The sequence below is a fragment of the Hetaerina americana genome, unplaced genomic scaffold, assembly GCF_022747635.1.
Source record: "Hetaerina americana unplaced genomic scaffold, ioHetAmer1.1.p SCAF_3, whole genome shotgun sequence".
Lineage (NCBI taxonomy): Eukaryota > Metazoa > Arthropoda > Insecta > Odonata > Calopterygidae > Hetaerina > Hetaerina americana.
This window is the reverse complement of record NW_027286874.1, coordinates 100,125,666-100,144,662: the sequence shown is the minus strand read 5'-3', so window position 1 is coordinate 100,144,662 and position 18,997 is coordinate 100,125,666. Positions and strand designations below refer to the sequence as shown.

Sequence of the window (18,997 nt, the reverse complement as noted above, 5' to 3'; positions counted from 1 at the left end):
TTATTTCCATAATTAAAACCAGATGTGTTTGTGACCATTAAAATATGTGGAAATTGCAAAGTTGTTATTTTGATTGAGGATGCACATAAATTTCATGCAGTAATGCTGGATACCATTACGTTTCCTCCTCTTATTGCTTTTTCCTATGTGCAAGCACAATGTAAAATTCAAAGCATAGAGTATTTTCAAAAACAAAAATACTGGGTTCTCATTACAGATTCAAAAACTGTTCCCTCATTCCAGAAAGTCTTCAATAATTTAGGCTTTCTTAATGCCTTTAGAAGAAAAAAAATTTAGATTTTTCTGACCAAGTTGCCTGCCTTTAGGTATGCAGTAAAAATAAATAATCATTACAATAAATAAAGAAATTAAGATATGCAATATTTTTTAATTCCAATACAATCTACCTTCATTGAATAGTGAAGCTGACATATTGTACTGGAAAAAGTGGCAAGAACACCATGAATTAATTTCCCCAGAGGATAAAACTACAAAAGAGCTAAATAACTCCACAAAAAGACAGTATTATATCATCAAATGGCATATAGGGTAAAATCTTATGTTATAACACCTTTTGATAGTTGAGTTGATGACATGTAGTCTCTGACGAAGAAAAATGTGATAAGTTCAAACATCCAATTCTCATGTTTTCATTCACATAGGAAGTAAGTGAATGAAAGTTATTAAAATGCAATTTGGACCCAATAACTACAAGGTAACTCAACACCAAAGGAGAGCAATGAAATTAAGATTTTTCATCACATGAAAAGTTAGAGGCAAATGGGAAGAAATTACAGCAAACTAGGAAAAGGAGCAAATAAAAGGGTACTCGGCCACCATTTATCAGTTTTGTAATCCTTTTACACTATTTTCAATGGTCAGTACCAAAGATCAGTATTGCACTTTCCACAAAACAAGGCCTACTCAAACAGCCCAGCTCACTGAATCAAGTATTCCAAACATGGGGTTTGTCCAGATTGAAAATCCTAGACTAAATGTTTCAGTGAGAGTTATAGATTACATTATAGTCTAGCCAATGTCCTTTTTTACTCGAATATTGCCCATCTTAAATTAGATACTGTTTACTAATAACTAAAGTAGATCTTTGACTTTCTAAAGAGCTCCCAGGGAAATGAAGTAATACAGCATCAATGTTTCAATTCAATGTTTCCGGAGTATTTTGCATAAAATTCAAGAGATTTTTATAACCACATGAAAATTGGTAAATTATTATTTAGACATATATGATTAATATCGCTAATTGGACAGTAGTATTGCATTTAAATTGGTGAGTAATGATTGAAATGTGCATTATAACAGTCTCATTGGCCACAAATATTGAATAGGGTGAAGCAACAGACTGTTTTATTAATGATAACAAAATATTTAGTTTTTGTTCAAAGACTTCTGAAAGCTATTGCATAATCAGCTTCCATTTTGAGGATTACAGCTGAGTTAGTCAGCGTTTGGTAGACAACAGTTTAACCCCAGTTCCAGGAAACATCTTCAGATTGAAGTGGCATTTGCAGGCTTTTGGCCTGTATTTATAGGTAGCCCATTAGGCACTCACAAACTCTGATTGAATGAAGTGTTGAACAACTTGTTCCATGTCCCAGCAAGCATGTATCCATTCTCCTTAATGAATTCCTCTTGTTTCTTCATTATTTTGATGGCTTTCCTGATGGCTCATAGGAAGAATCAATAGCAAGACTCATACAAAGAACCAGGAGTGTTCTGTAATCACAGATAGGCAAAATTGCTTTTACTGCAGGTCTCTACAGTGTTCCCTTCCTCAGCATTGCTCTGACCTTTTATGTTTATCCGATAAACACTTTACGACAGGAGTAATTCACCAAATATACGCCTTCCTGCATATGTAGGGAGAGGGAGTTCCTGGGGAGAGGGGGTCCTTGGGGTTCGGTAGCATGTCTCCATTTTCCTCATTTCAGTGAATCTGGTGGTCAATGTTGTGTTTGCTTACAACATGGTATTATTCCTATGATGTGGCTGCTACAAATGAGATGGTAACAAATGCTGGTGGTTCATCTTTGTAACTAGTATCTTCTCCTTTTTTTAACCGACTGGTTTTTTCCTGCTCCTGTGAGGCACACCTTCATCTCCAAGGTCCTTTTCAGGTCCAATTTTCTTGAAATAGCTGTCCTTTCCCAGTATTGATGCATACTGCATCTCTGGCACTGAGTCTCTGCATAGTGAAAAGCACATGACATCTCATGCTTGTCAGGATATGGAAGAGGTTTTTCAATGCCATGGCCAATCAAGGCATGTGAGCCCTTAATCGACTACCTATAAATACAGGCCAAAATCCTCTGAATGCCACTTCGACCTGAATACCTTTTCTCAAAATTTTTGGTGAGAATCAAATGTATTTTAAACCGGTGCTCATGCCGCAATAATTAACAGGCTGTTCCAGAGATTGGATAACCTGACGTAAAGCAATCTGCATGACAGGTTCCCCTAATGGTTGCAATAGATAATCAATTGTACCTGGTAATTAAAGGAAAGGTGCAAGAGATAAATTAAAAATGGCTGATGAAATTTTGAGCTCTTTGATTTTATATTTATAGATGTAGGAGATGAAAATTCTCACAAATATCATTTATCAAGTTTTGGTTTTTATTTTTCTGTTTCAATTACTCATTCTTAATTTCAATTCTCATTAACCATCCAATAATTTTTAAAAGTAAAAGATAACATTGAATGCAGTTTGATTGAAATTGCAGTTTTCAAGACATTACTATGCAGAAAAATAATTTGTGATGTTTTATATGCACAATTATAAGCCACAAAATCCATGCCAATTAAGTCTGACAGTTATTGTTTTAAATGATCTATCATAAATTTGTTCACTATTACTACAAACTATTCTGTAACTACATCTGCGACTTCAAGACCGGTAAATTAGAGGGAAAATGGAAAGAAAAGAATCAGAATATCAGCTTGGACAGACAGTGGTGCATGTTCCACTTGAGACTGCCTTCCAAGATCTCAGCAGTCTATCCCAACCATTCATCCACTCTCCACAACTTCCCACCTCCTTAAGACCTAACAAGGTCACTGACATTTTCTAATCACAAGCATTTGAAACATATAGCTTCTATCTATTCGTCACCCACTACATAGGGCCTATAAGATTAATATTCAATCAATGTTTTTTAAATAATTTTAGTCACGTTAGGCTTTGACTATTTCATTTCAACCAGGCAGTAAAGACAAGTAAACATGTTTGCTCAAGCATTGGTTAAAATAGCATACATAGCCACTCACCCAGCTTGTCTAATATAAAGCAACCATTTGGGCACCTCCACATAGAATAATTGTAAATAACTGAACTTGAGGATTTATAAAAGGACTATCAATTGAAAATATTAGATGCCATATATGAACATATACATTGAAGCTAAAGAGGCTCTGACATAAATGAAAACATACATACACCTAATGAAATTTCTCTTAATAGCATAATTCCTGGAACCAACCGCCATCATAAACAAAGGTATGAATATGCATGAGAATTAACTTATTGTAATTGTTGAATATTTATTTTGATTTTATACAACATTGGTCAGCAGTAAAGTAAATACAAAAATGTTACAGTTATTGTTGACAATTACTCAACCCTTCAACAAAGAGCAACCTATAGAGTATGTTGGGCACAGACATCACATTCCATTGAGTGACATAGGCCTATGTCGCAATGGCTAACTGCATTCCTAAATCTTTTAATCCATTTTATTATTTCACGATCTCTGCATGTTTGTAATCATTCAAAAGAGGAATAATGTGGCTTCGTACAATCATTACTATTATTTTATTTTCATTCATTACATTTTTTGAGAGTGTTATAAGAATACAAATATTTTGACATCCTACACACACACTGAACGTTTGCTGCTTAAAATTTATCCTTGAGAAATCCATATATGCACCTTTCTTACCAGGGATAAAGTGCTGCTGCATCAGTGTTTTCAGAGGACCACATTCACACATGCAATCTTTCAATAACTTATTTTACTTTTATATTTCTCATCTTCACCCTCCATACACATTGAAGGAAGAGGGATCAGTCTCAATATCTGCTGGTCTTATCTCAGTTCTTAGTCTGGTTATCATCTCTAAAAACACTTAATTATCATATATAATGAGAAGGGTTTTTAGGTCTGCAGTTTGTTTTGTTAATGCACAATATCTTTCAATATGAAGTTGTTTACATAGTTGGAAGGTCTGCCATGAATGAATCGGAGGTCAAGACTTAGAGAAAGTATTTTTTCCAAGCTCAAACTGCTATGACATCAATCATGAATAATTCATTTGTATAGCTGATATAATCATCACAGAATATGTATTGGCTGCATCCTGCTTTGATGAGGCAAGGTGATCTTGAGTGCATTTGCACCTCTATCATCTTTAACACATAGTATTTTATATTAAATATATAAATATATTTAATATTATATATATATATATATATATACACATATAAAATACACACACACACACACACACATATATATATATATATATATATATATATATATATATATATATATATATATATATATATATATATATACGAGGGTCATCCGGAAAGTAGTACCCGTTCGTGCCGCATGAAGTGCTGACGACGCGAGTAGCCGCTGGACGAGGTCAGATAGCTTCAGTGGCTTGTCTGCCTTCTCTGAGCCAAGTTGCGTGACGCTAGCATTGCCTGTGTTGTTTCTGTGATTGTTTACAATGTTTAAAAAAATTGAGAACGCCGCCAGTTGTGAAGTGAGGGCAGTGATTAAATTCCTCAATGCAAGAAACGTTCGCCCATGTGATATTCATCGCCAATTAAAGGAGGTGTATGGAGACAATGTAATGGACGAGTCGTCTGTTCGTCGGTGGTGTCGCAACTTCAACATGGGGAGGGGGAACACACACGACAATGAGCGTTCGGGGAGACCGTCTGTCATTACAGACCAACTGGTGAGCTCAGTTGACGAATTCGTGAGGAACGATCGGCGCGTCACAATTGATGACATCTGTGAGCATTTTCCCAATGTTTCTCGAACAATTGTTCATGAAATTGTTAAACACCATCTGCATTATGCAAAAATTTGTGCAAGATGGGTCCCTCGCGTATCTCAATGAGCTGGCGGCGAAGGACTATGCAGCAGGAATACAGAAACTTGTCACACGTTATGACAAATGCCTTAATTTGCTTGGAGATTATGTTGAGAAGTAGTTTAAAGTATCCTCTTTCAAATAAAATTTTTTATGTTTGTTAATATTTACTTTTGTGTCTTTATTTCACGAACGGGTACTACTTTCCGGATGACCCTCGTGTGTATATATATATATATATATAACACCCTGCTCTAATTATATTTTCATCCCCCTTCCACCCCCATCACCTTCTACATTTTCCCCACCCTTCTAACGCTGCCCCTCCATACCCGTCCCTTCGGAATTCCCTCCCCACCTTCCCCTTCCATCCATCGCTCCAGCCCTCGTATTCCCTTCAGTTCTGTCCCTCTCTTCCTTGATAAAGGTGGCAACGACCACCGAAAATTCGAAAAATAGTGAGTCTCTTTTTTTGTGTTTCTGTGTTTTTGTCTGTGTCCACTAGTGCTAAGTGTTATACATTATTATTCACGTCCGTGAGACTTTCAAAAAGTGTTATATAAATATATATATATATATATATATATATATATATATACACATACATATATGTATACATATATGTATACGTATATGTGTACATATATATATGTATACATATATATATATATATTATACATATATGTATACATATATATATATATATATATATATATATATATATATATATATATATATATATATATATATATATATATATACATATATGTATACATATAAAAGTTATAAATTTTTACTAATTTCCTGTGGGCTCAATAACAGCCAAATGAATTCTTCTACATCATAAAACCTACTCAATTTCTCATATGTGTACTTGAGGAGCAATGGAAATGGAACTAGGTTTTGTAAATGCATAGAAATGAAACAATCCAGTAAACACTGCCAACTCTTATATAGTACCGTTATTTCACTAATTTCAGGTTTACTCTTTATGTTTCACCAAATATTTTAAGTTTTACAGATTAATACTTAAAGTCACTAGTATACGCATTATCTTACTACAAAAAATTAATAAAAAAAACACAAACCTAGGAGGAGTTCTGGAAGCTGTACGGTAGCGTGAAGTCGATGTATTTGGTGGCAGGGGCCGCCTTGGAGAGTAATCCCTTGGTGAAGTAACCCTTGGTGATGGAGACCTAAAATCAAAATTGATTAGGTATAGTACCTTAAAAAAGGAATTTTTAATTATGATTAAATTAAGAATGTACAGCCATGATTGCTTTTTCATTAATGTGCACAGATACTTCCTTATCACAACATTATAGATGAAGTATAGAGAACTTCCACAGGAAAGAAAAAACATACAGCGTTAACCTGGAATAATTGCTGACATTTCCCATCCATCTCCACTATTTAAATAGCCAGCTTAAAAAAAATTTGGTTCACCAAAGCTACAAAACCTAAGTCATGTATTGAATTTTTTCTAAATCTTCATCGTTTTTAGCACCTGATCAAATACTACAAAGTTATTCAATTAATCATTACTTTGTCTGTAATAGGTGAAATTTACAAGATATTGATGCCGAGAATATTTTTCAGTAAAATACTAAGAAGCTCCAATGACCACAATTCATGATTGAAATGTGTGTTCAACTGAGTACGAGGGGGCCCAATAAGTACCTGGCCTGACCTTGAGATGGCGGTAGTAGTTTGTAAAATATCACAGTGCTAGAAAGTACGCACTCTATAAAGCATATGTTTCAAGTTTGAACATGCCACTTAGTTTAGTATTTGTTTGGCAGCCATCAATAGCGAACGTTTCCAGTGAATTTGTGAAAATTGAGAAAATTGGTCATCGTTATGTGGTGCAATACTTTTATTTGAAAGGCCTTAGCCCAACCAATATAAAAGCTGAACTGGATTCTACTCTGGGTGAGTCTGTTCCTTCATTTACAACAGATAAATATTGGGCAGCAGAGTTTAAACGAGGCTGTACGAGCTGTCAAGACGAGCATCACCTTGGTCAACCAAATGAGGTGACAACTCCACAAACGATAAAGAAAATCAACAAAGTGAAACTGGATGATCATCAACTGAAAGTGCGCGAGCTAGCAGACATAGTAGGCATTTCAAAATGTGTGGTACATCCCATATTAACTGAAGTTTTGAACATGAGAAAGCTGTGTGCAAGATGGGGGCCACGTTTGCTCACACTTGAGCAAAACCAGTGCCGTGAAGATGTTTCAATTGAGTGTTCAGCAAAGTTTCACAGCAACAAAGCAGAATTAATGTTCCGTTTCACAACCATAGATGAAACATGGGTCCATTAATTCACACCCTTGACAAAAGAACAGTCAAAACAATGGATTCAAAAGGGAGAACCGGCTCCAAAGAAGGCGAAGACCGTTTCATCTGCAGGCAAGGTCATGGTGTCGGTTTTTTGGGATGCAAGTGGGATAATTTTCATTGACTATCTTGAAAAAGGAAAACATATCAACAGCTAGTATTATGCGAACTTATTGCATCATTTGAGCAAAGAAATCAAGCAAAAGCGGCCACATTTGGCTAAGAAAAAAAGAGTTGTTTCATCAAGACAAATGCACCAGCTCACAAATTTGTTATTGCAATGGCCAAAATTCATGAATTAAAGTTTGAATTGCTACTTCATGCACCCTATTTGCCAGATTTAGCCACCTTGGATTATTTTCTGCTCACAAACTTGAAAAAATGGCTCGATGGTGAAAGATTTCCCAACTGTGAAGAAGTGATGTCAGCAGTTAATGGCTATTTTGACGGAACAAGACAGTTCTTATTATAAAACGGGTAACAAACTTATTGAACATCACTGGAAAAAGTGTATAGAGCTTAAAGGAGATTATGTTGAAAAATAAATACATTTTTTACCAAACTTTTTGTGTTTTCTTTGTTGGGTCGGGTACTTCCGGGACCACCCTCGTACCATCTACCTCTATGTAGTTTTAAAGGCAAATATGATTATGCAAGTATTTAGTGAAGAGATTTTGTAGATATTCAACATCTGAACTTGAACCTCAATTAACTCATATTTTTTGGCAAAATTTACCGAAATTTTAATAACTACCAATAACAATGATGTGTCATAAATTCCTAATAAATACTTCTCATATTCTCCTATGCCACAATTTAAAGGAGTTCGTGGATCAGCTATTTAAGTATTTTATGTCAGTGTAAACAACTAGCGTCTCTACAGGCAACAATATACAGCAAAACCTCAAATTTAAAGTGAATTTCATAATAATTTAGTTAAAATGATTTTTTGGGTGAATATCACAACAACAGGAACCCCAATTTTACTGATATCTCATTGGCCATCAGAAATTACAATCTGATTTTGATATTATTTTTTAGTAGTTTATTTCTATAAGTAAAGCTATATTTTTAGTTAATGTTGACGGCTTAATTGAAATTAGTTTTTACAAATAAAGTGTCTATAAAGACTAGTCTTAATCAATATTTAATAATAATAATATGATAAATAATTTATCAGTATAATTAGATATACTGTAATAAATGTTATCTTCAATTTTTTTCCAAGAGCAGTCATTTGAAAAACAATTTAAATACATGAAAACAGCCGGCAACTTCAAGTCAGCAAATTATTTCATTTTGATATTGACTTATACTATTCTAAAAAAGGAGAGATAATAAAAACAAATTTGGTAATCAGAAGCTGAAAATTCTCCAAAGAGGGCACTGCAATACGGGGAACTTTTAAAAATGTATATTCACACCTTTGCTCAACAACCAGAACACTAGTTTTCACATGTAGCTATTTCCTTAAACTGCTATCAGTTCATAATTAACAGCAGAAAATGAATGAAATTATGAGTAACAGTGATGATAACAATTAAGAAATAAAACACTTTCCTTTTTTTCCTTGAGACTTTCAATGGTTTAGAATTTATCAATAGATACAGTGGCAAATAAGACACATGATAAAATACAGATAGTTGATATTCTATCAATTTTTTTTTAACCTCTTTATTTCCAAACATGAAATTGCACTTGAATTTTTTCAGTTTGAGAACACATTTATAATTCAATTTGAAAACACAGAATTGAGTTTTTATAAATACATCCCTCCCTTCTCCAGCTTGAGGTGCCTATTTTTTCATGAATACCTCAAATACTTAAAAGTTTTATTCCACTTAAAAATGAGTAGTCAACTGTTTAAATCAGACTGCATTCCTCCATTACCGAATATGAATAAATGCCATCACTAAATTGAACCATACGAGGGTAAGGTGAAAAGCTCTCAAACTGACAATGAAAGACAGCGATTTTCAGTCAAAAATTATTTATTTTTCTGCATTATCTACCTTGACTTCAACACACTTGGTCCAGCATTTCTCCAACATCAGTATTCCTTTCCGGAAGTGAAAGTCTGGAAGGCTGTGAAAATATCCATCTACGGCCCTCTCAACTTCTTCATTGGACACAAAGCGCTTCCCAGAAATATATTCTTCAAGTATGGGAACAGATGGAAGTTTGAAGATGCTATATCAGGAGAATAGGGGGGGTGGCCAAGTAATTTGTACCCCAAATCTCGTAGTTTTCCCATTGCCAATGCACCTTTGTGAGCAGGTGACAGCAGGTTGTCCTGGAGTAAGATGATTTTTTTCTTCTTCAGGCCAGGCCTCTTCTCACAAATTTTGGTATCCAGCTAGTCAAGAAGGCTGGAGTAATCTTTGCCTTTAATTGTTCTGACTTTTTCAAGGTTATCAATTTACAGGATCCCTTTCGCATACCAAAGCTAAATGGCCATGACCTTTCCGGCAGATACGATCGATTTCGCTATCTTAGTCACTAAACCACCTGCTTCCCCCCACTGCTTCAACTGCTGTTTCGTTTCTGGCCTGTAGCGGTGGACCCATGTCTCATCCATGGTCACAAACCACTGCACAAAATCGATTGGTTCCTTCTTGAATAAGTCCAAACATTGCTGCAAAAATTGTTCGTGCATTTGCTTTTGATTCACATGCAGCAAATGTGGCACCCACCTTGCACAGAGCTTTCGCATCCCTAATTCTTCGTGCAAGATGTTTTGCACTATTTCTTCCAATAATCCCACGGCCTTAGCTATCTCAATCACCTTCACTCGCTTATCGTCCAGCATGATATCGTGCACCTTTTTGATGGTTTCCAGTGTGGTCGTGGTTTTTGGCAATCCTTCATATGGGTTATCTTCGAGGGATGTGCGACCACATTTTAATTCAGCTCCCCAATTTTTAATGGATGACATTGAAGGAGCAGAGTCCCTGTACACTTTTGTCAACTTTGGATGAATTTTCTTAGGGTTAATGCATTCAAAACAAAGAATTTTATGAGTGCACAAAATTCAAGTTTTTCCATTTTAACAAAATACATGAAAGATGCCTACTGCAAAAATACGTGTAAACAAACTACTTGAGAGAACAAGTTGAAACTTGCCGTTAAAACTAATGACACGTGCAAACAGGCAGGAATCAAATTTTTGCTGACTGGAACGCCATGTCAGTGTCAGAATGAGAACTTTTCAGCTTACTCTCTATGCACAACAACCATAATTCATTCCTGTTTACTAACCATACATATTAGGGTTTCACATACCTGCTAATAGTAAATGATCTTGACCTTGTCCTAGATCGTGTTCTGGATCTTGTCCTGGACCTGGAGCGTGGCGATCTGCAAAATATAACCATATCCTGTTAGCACACCAGTTTCATCAAAGATACGAACCATATCTTGTAAATGGAAAGACATTCTATCTTTCATCAATTTTATCACTCCATGAACCAACCACAGGCCATATTTCAAGGACAGAATTTTACTTTGGCATTGCTTTTGAATACAATTTTTTCATATTTCCATATTTCAAGGACAGAATTTTACTTTGGCATTGCTTTTGAATACAATTTTTTTGCAGAAATGTTTCAAGTGACACTGTGAATGTTTTTAAGAAAACAGATCAACTGGCAGGGGAAATGATACTTATGATGATTTAGATGGGCTAGGATGATGAAGACTGGTCTTGTGTTCAAGAAGAAAGTGATGTGTCGTGTGATATTTAACCAGAAAATGATCAACCGCACACAAAACATAAAAGATATAAAATGTGTATTTCATCATATTTATTTGTCTTATGTTATAATTGAAGCAAAATGTCAGAGCATGTCTTAGAAAAGAATAAAAGACAACCTATCATGGGGTTATGACCGAATGGATCAAGGAATATGGAAACATCCAATTCAATACTCCATATCACTGGTCATGGGATTCGCTGGGTTTCCACCCTTGCCACTTAGAGAAAAAATTTATATCTACAACTTCCTTTTCAGATAAAATACTATTTAATGTCAAAAGTAGAATATGTAGCTGAATTAGGTACCGGCTGACTTGAATTGCTTAAACAATTGTTTCCACTAAATAAGTGGATGAAATAATTAATTACCTGGGACTTGAAAATCATCTATGATTGTAAACCCATATATATATATATATATATTTTTTTAAATATTACAACAATTTTCAAAGTGTAAATATCATTCACCTTTGACCGGGATTTTAACCTGGATGCCTCAATATCCAGCTAAGTACTTCAGCTAGTAAAGCTACCGAGTGTAAGAGGACACCTCAGTAGCTCATGCACTATGATGCCTTTTCCAGTTACGTTTATATACCCTAGATTTCAGTTACTTTATATATCCCTTAATTCTAGCTGGATAATTTGATGATCTAGACACCTCAAGTTTTGAAATACTATTCAAAAGACATTTTTAACTAATGAAATACAAACCTTGTCCTTGATCTAGTGTATGATGAACGTGATGTTGAACGTGACGATGGTGATCGACTGTGAGAACGACTATACGAACGAGAGCGATGGCGTCCCCCCATTCGTCCCCGCAGTTTACGTTCCCTCTCTTCCTTTTCTCTAAGCATTCGCTGAAAAACTTCCAATGGATCATCAATTACTCTGAAATGAAAAAGTAAAGACAAAAAATAAACAAATTATGTATTTGCAATTTTATAAGTATTTTTTCCATATATTTAAAGAACACTGTTTTGACTGACAAACTCGAATAAAAAAATTGAGGAAAAAATTAAGGAAAACAAACGTTTCTCGCTTGAAAAGGTGAATTTGTTCTTTCCCAAGATGCCAAAAACTGTTCTTTGTGAGATTGTTATCAGGGATTTGGGCTATAAAAAAATGTTCACCAGGTGGGTTCCATGAATTTTGACAGAAAAAAGAAAATGTGAATGAAAGCTGCATTGACATTGCTCAGTTGCTATGATGAGGATGGCAAGGAGTTTTTTAAGCACATGGTTCATGGTGATAAGACCTGGATCTTAAATAATACTCCAGAAACAAAGTGACAGTCTATGGGGTGGCATCATTTTCTTTCCCCATCACAACCAAGAAAAGCCGAGATATTACTACGGACAAAATCAGTGAGTAAGCATTTAATTGGGTATCAGCACATTCAGTTTCCCTTGGGGATACAGAAAAATCTTTTAAATTTGTTTCCTGGTATGCTTGCACATACACTATACGAGGGTCATCCGGAAAGTAGTACCCGTTCGTGCCGCATGAAGTGCTGACGACGCGAGTAGCCGCTGGGCGAGGTCAGATAGCTTCAGTGGCTTGTCTGCCTTCTCTGAGCCAAGTTGCGTGACGCTAGCATTGCCTGTGTTGTTTCTGTGATTGTTTACAATGTTTAAAAAAATTGAGAACGCCGCCAGTTGTGAAGTGAGGGCAGTGATTAAATTCCTCAATGCAAGAAACGTTCGCCCATGTGATATTCATCGCCAATTAAAGGAGGTGTATGGAGACAATGTAATGGACGAGTCGTCTGTTCGGCGGTGGTGTCGCAACTTCAACATGGGGAGGGGGAACACACACGACGATGAGCGTTCGGGGAGACCGTCTGTCATTACAGACCAACTGGTGAGCTCAGTTGACGAATTCGTGAGGAACGATCGGCGCGTCACAATTGATGACATCTGTGAGCATTTTCCCAATGTTTCTCGAACAATTGTTCATGAAATTGTTAAACACCATCTGCATTATGCAAAAATTTGTGCAAGATGGGTCCCTCGCGTATCTCAATGAGCTGGCGGCGAAGGACTATGCAGCAGGAATACAGAAACTTGTCACACGTTATGACAAATGCCTTAATTTGCTTGGAGATTATGTTGAGAAGTAGTTTAAAGTATCTTCTTTCAAATAAAATTTTTTATGTTTGTTAATATTTACTTTTGTCTTTTTATTTCACGAACGGGTACTACTTTCCGGATGACCCTCGTATTTACTGCAACATTCAATTACTATTGCTTCAATATATGTTTTACATTACAGTATGTATTTTGGGCATTAATTAAGGAATTATGGGAAAATATTGTTTGGTTTAAAAGTATTACATCATTATAGCAATGTACACATATGTAACAAAACAAACCAAATATGAAAACTGTTACATAACAGTTTTATTGGTTTTCCCCTGAATTGAGAATATTTTGCATATTATTATTATACAAGATTAAAATAATTATTCTTACCCTTGCTGACTACCATTATGTAATGGTGGCCTTCCTAAACCAGGAGGGGGAGGCTGTTGATGGCTTATCATGTGTCCTCCTCTGAAACCTGGACCTCCTAAAATAGACAACAATAACCCATTAATAAAAATATATTGAGAGAAAATGGGATAGAATGTTTGGGTTTTTGCCAATCTGCTACTAATGTAGTACTAAATTAAGATGAAACATACATTTTTACTACAGATATGATACTTTATGGCTGCATGTAAAAAAATAAATAACTATTTACAAACAGCTGAAAAGCTACCCATTACAGATAATCAGCGAAAAGTGGGTTTAAAACATACATGAACATTATTTAAGGTCTAGCCATAATACTAATTATCTAGCACTGTTTTCCAATAAAAAATGTTGCAGCAACACAACAGATACACTTGAAACTTGGCAAATTTTGGGCAATAACAAGACATACATATGGCAATCTCAGTGGTTCCTCAACAAAAAGAGTGATGTTCATAATCTTCTTGCAAATTAGATCCTCCAAATGTATCAATCAATGTTATGGTCCTTTACAATTTCCAGCATATCCAGCTGCTCATTTGTAATTGTTGAGAATGCATGCTTGATAGAGCTCATTCCCAGGGGAATCAATAATTTCCATCCAATTATGGTACCTTCATAGTGGGTAAATAGATTCAGATTGAAATTCTGAGCATCCACATAACCTGCCCTTTTCAAGTGATCTTCTCTGCAGCATAAGAAGTAAGTAATGAAGATTTAAAATGTCATGACAGTTGACTAAATTAGATCAAAATTGTAGAAAGTACATGGAACTGGCATCATAGTTGGGACCCCATTCATAAGAGGGTATTTGAAGAAGCATCATCCATGAATTTGAATATAAATTAAAGGCTACAAGGTTAAAATAATGCTTTTCCACACTAAAAATTCTATTTATTACATGAGCACTAAAAAAATAATGCATGCTAAAACATTAATATCAAGCCAGAAATGGTTTCTTGAATCATCTATGCAGTTAATGTAAATGAGTGTTCAGTGAAGTTGTCTTAGATCATTTGAAGGAGCATGAGTTTTTTGCTCTTCCAGAAATTTCATTTTTTTTTCTCCCAGTGCATTACCACAACATAGAACTAGAACTCTCTCTTTGAAAGAACAATGCCCAGGAGTTGATTTTCCATTCGATAGAATAAGAGAATATTTGGGCAGTGTTTAAAATACAGGCCAGTTTCCTCAGGATTAAAAATTTGCTCTAGAGCAATTTCTATTTTCCAATATTATTATTAGGTAGAACACTATTTAAGGTATATTATGGATGGACACAGTCCTATATTTCTTAGCCTTGCCTATAAAAACAAAACCTGACACCCACCAATACAATAAACCATTCTTCCATTACGCAAACATTACTCACTTTCCTTCTATGCAAAATCCCTATCCTTTTCTTGCCATTTCCTTACTTGCCAAAAATTCTTCCCTCTAAAATAGTCCTCAACATTTCATTGCCAATCAAAATTGCATGCATCTGCCTTTCCTACCTCCTTGAAATTTCTGCCAAATATTCCCCTCTTTCTAAAAAAAAATGCCCACCGTGCCTTAAAATAAAACTTACCATGCATCATTCTACCACGGCCTCCACGATAAGGACCTCGAAAGGGAGGACCACCTCTTAAAGGCATACCTGAAAAGCAAAAATACACTTAAGTTCAGGTGTTATTCAGATGACTGTAGAAATGTATGCTTGCAATAAAATTTTCTAAAATTTAAAAAGAATGGAAAAATACCTATTAAAGGGATTTATAAAACTAAGTGAGAGTGAAGCAAAGGAGAAAACTGAGTGAAGAATTTTGGCTGAATTGCTGGCCACTATATTGTAATAAAATTTAACCATGCTACAAATATCATCGGACGAATAATAATTTTCAGTAGAAACATAGGTGATGATCTACAATCAGTTTTCCTGCTTTCGAAGCATTTCAGAGTATTGGAAAATGTATAATTTCAATATTTAACTTACCCATATGAGGGCGTTCCTGGTGGAATCCAGGTGGAGGACGATCAAACATGGCTCCTCTGGGACCCATTCCCCTGCAAGCATAACCATATAAAATGTTCTATTTCCACATAGCAGCTTTACCTCGGTGAACAATGATTTTTTTTAAATTTAATAATACTCAATTCACAACATTTCTTATAAATTTCAAACCATTACACATTTCAGAAAAGAGAAAATATCTTTCAAACTGACAAATTAATTTTAAATTTGAGTAGAAGAATTTGATAATTCAAGACTTATGAGTGGTTATCATTAATAGAATAAGACAGTCATTCCATTCAAATTCCAACTAATTACAAAAGTATAAAGTAAGTTTCCATTTATGAGACTATCCTAGCATTGCCACTTAGGCCCAGTTCAACTAACAAAAAACAGAACTGAATCACCTATCATGTCAAGAGTTGACCATCTTTTTGCATTCCAATGCAATTAACACCAAGACATAATCACATTGTCAAGTCAAAGAAAAAATACCCATCAAGAATAATTTAGTAAGTGCCAATATCAAGATTATCAATTAATAATAATATTGAAATAGCAAATGATAAGCCACAATCACACATCAAGAGACAGAGGATCTAAGACAGGTTAACAGAACTAAGTCAAGGTGAAGCTCCAGAAGAACCAATACACATTCTGCTGTCCTGGATCTAGCAGTCAATAATGATGGATGAACACTCCACATGAATTATAAAATTAAAGATAAAAAATTATTGGTCCTACTAAAGGTTATAAATTCAATAAAACCTCAGTGGGAGGCAGAGAGCCAAACAAAATCATACACACTCCAGAGGGCTTGAATTGATCGTAAACTATAGATCTAGACTTTTAATATCAGAGGGTTAATACTAATTTTGATTTTCTGTGCAAAAATGAATTTGCTGCTCTCTTTTGATTTTGCACCAGAAACATTTCTTTCATTACCCTGGACATACATAGTTTCAGGCAACACCACCACCTAACAGGACTCAGCAACTCTAAAATACGTTATCAAAAATGTTAGCATTAACCAAGTGCATAACTAACAGAGAATGCTTTTAGAAAACTTAATTTTCAGAAATAAGGATTTAGAAATAGTATACATTCGTAGAATAATGAATCGCTTTTTAAAAGGGCTGCATACTTGGCAGAGCAGCAGTTCATAAAGCTGATTATCATCAATGCAGCAGAGATAGACAACCCAAGGAAAGAAATGTTAAGAGATATTAGATAATCATTAGAGTAATTTGATTAAACATGTGGTCTCCATTAAAATACATATTTTGCTTCATTTAAGTATGGAAGATTGTAGCTGATACATATGGTGATATTTGCTCACAAAATTTCAGTCGCATTGTTTTTCATTGAGAGAGCAATCAAATAAATGGAAGCACATATTTTAAAAAGGAGCGAAATATAGTAGTGGACCCCAAGAGAGGTACAGGACATTTTTGCCAGCTAGAGAAAGGAAAAGTACATTTTTACTGACTGGAGATATAACTTAGGTAACTAAGGAGGGTATCTAAGTGGCTCTGATTATGACAATTTCCCTGTGCATCATTAAAAAAAATAATTTTTTAGGGAATAGGACTTTTTTAAGTCACATTTTATGCTGTCTTGTAAAATGAACTTTCACTGAATACGTTACAAATGGCATAAGGAATCTGAACAAAAATTATCTTTCCTCTTGAGAAAAATATTTATTTTAAGGTTGATGAAATTAACTTCACTGATACTTCAAAACCACTCTTCCAGAAAAAGTTAAAACACAAATAAACATAATGACTGACAATTAAAACTTGGTAGGTAGCGAAAACATTCATAGGAATGATTGAAAAGTACTGGATGATACTTTAGTAGGGCTAAGAAAGTACCTATTCCCATTGCTTGCAAATCATTTCATTTCTTCTCACATAAACCAAACACAAACATGAGGTTTTTTTTAATAATTCAATCTAAAGGGAACTGTTTTCCATGCTCTTTGAAAAGATGTCTCAATGGTACCTCAAATGATAAAGATGGAAGCGTCTCATTAAAACTGACACTAACAAACTCTCTTTTGACTTTTGAGTGTACATGCTAATTTATAGCACTGGAGCTACTGGTGTTGACAAATATTTCTCTCCAATAACTTCCAGAAGTCCTTTACTCGAGTAACACTAGAGAAAAACATACTAGAATAAGTGGAAGAGTTTTGCTATTTAGGAAGCAAGATTACTAGCGATAGAAGCAGCAATGGGGATACAGTAAACAGGATAGGAATGGCAAATAAGGCTTTCTAGCAGAAGAAACAACAACTAATGGCAGATATTACTTGCATAGATAAGAGCGACTCATTAACACTTTCATAAGGAGTCTACTATTGCTAAAGATGAGAAGTGGATGGCAGGGGGCAGAAAAAAGTTAGATGTAACGGGAAATAATACTACCATAGAATGATGAAAATTAAATGGATTGATGATAGTAACAAGTAAAGTACTTTGAGGACTGGATAAAGAGAGAAGCATAAGCATTTATAAGAAGAGGGAAACTGGAAACACCCTAAGGCATTGTATCAAAGATCATAATTGAAGGAAACACAGAGGAAAAATTACAAGGGAAGGCCATGGATGAACTCTGAGAAGCTAGTAATGGAAAGAAGTTATGAGGGAATGACAAGAATGACAGGAAACATAATTCTGGATAACTGTTAAAAGCCAATCCTCAGTTATATAACCAGAGATGATAATGAGTAGTAGTGATTAAAGGAGGTGATTGAAAGAGCTGATGTTAATTGTGGCATTAGGGATAGGCAAGGGTAATTAGTAGAATGTTCAGGGAAAGGGGAAGAAGGGTAGAGAGAAGTCCCACCTATAATTTTGGGCATTTTATTATTCTAAATCATATTATCATCTTTTGTTTCATCCCTCAATGTACATTCTGAGATGAAACATTTTAGATAAATCCCCTGTGGTTTCCTCCCTCAGCCCTACAAGCCGATCTCCACTCCCCTCAGTTATTTCAAGACTTTCACCCTCTTCCCCTACTACCCACAATATTATTACTGAGTCTTTGATATGACATGATAGTGATTTAAATCAAAATCTAAAACATTGGAATAAAAGAGTGGTTTGATAAGTAACTAGGTTCACATAATAAAATATGGTGTTAGCCAGAGTATTGCATCGTTATGTTCATCCCAGTTGTTGCATTTCCTTGGTTACACAGGTCTGATGCTATAAGTTTGTTTTTAAGTATTTAAACACAAGCATCTTGAATGTC

At 35.0% G+C, this 18,997-nt stretch overlaps 1 protein-coding gene across 3 annotated transcripts in view; it reads right to left on the bottom strand.

Moving 5' to 3' along the window:
* The window catches only part of snama (something that sticks like glue), an 88,009-nt gene that overhangs the window by 32,994 nt on the left and 36,018 nt on the right, over positions 1–18,997 (bottom strand). For all 3 annotated transcript variants that reach the window (XM_071587396.1, XM_071587395.1, XM_071587398.1), the window contains 6 exons: positions 15,719–15,789; positions 15,314–15,382; positions 13,702–13,798; positions 11,939–12,118; positions 10,753–10,827; positions 6,213–6,320 (listed from right to left, as the gene is read on the bottom strand). In XM_071587396.1, the coding sequence (XP_071443497.1) occupies positions 6,213–6,320; positions 10,753–10,827; positions 11,939–12,118; positions 13,702–13,798; positions 15,314–15,382; positions 15,719–15,789 (600 nt within the window). The remainder of the gene's footprint in view (positions 1–6,212; positions 6,321–10,752; positions 10,828–11,938; positions 12,119–13,701; positions 13,799–15,313; positions 15,383–15,718; positions 15,790–18,997) is intronic.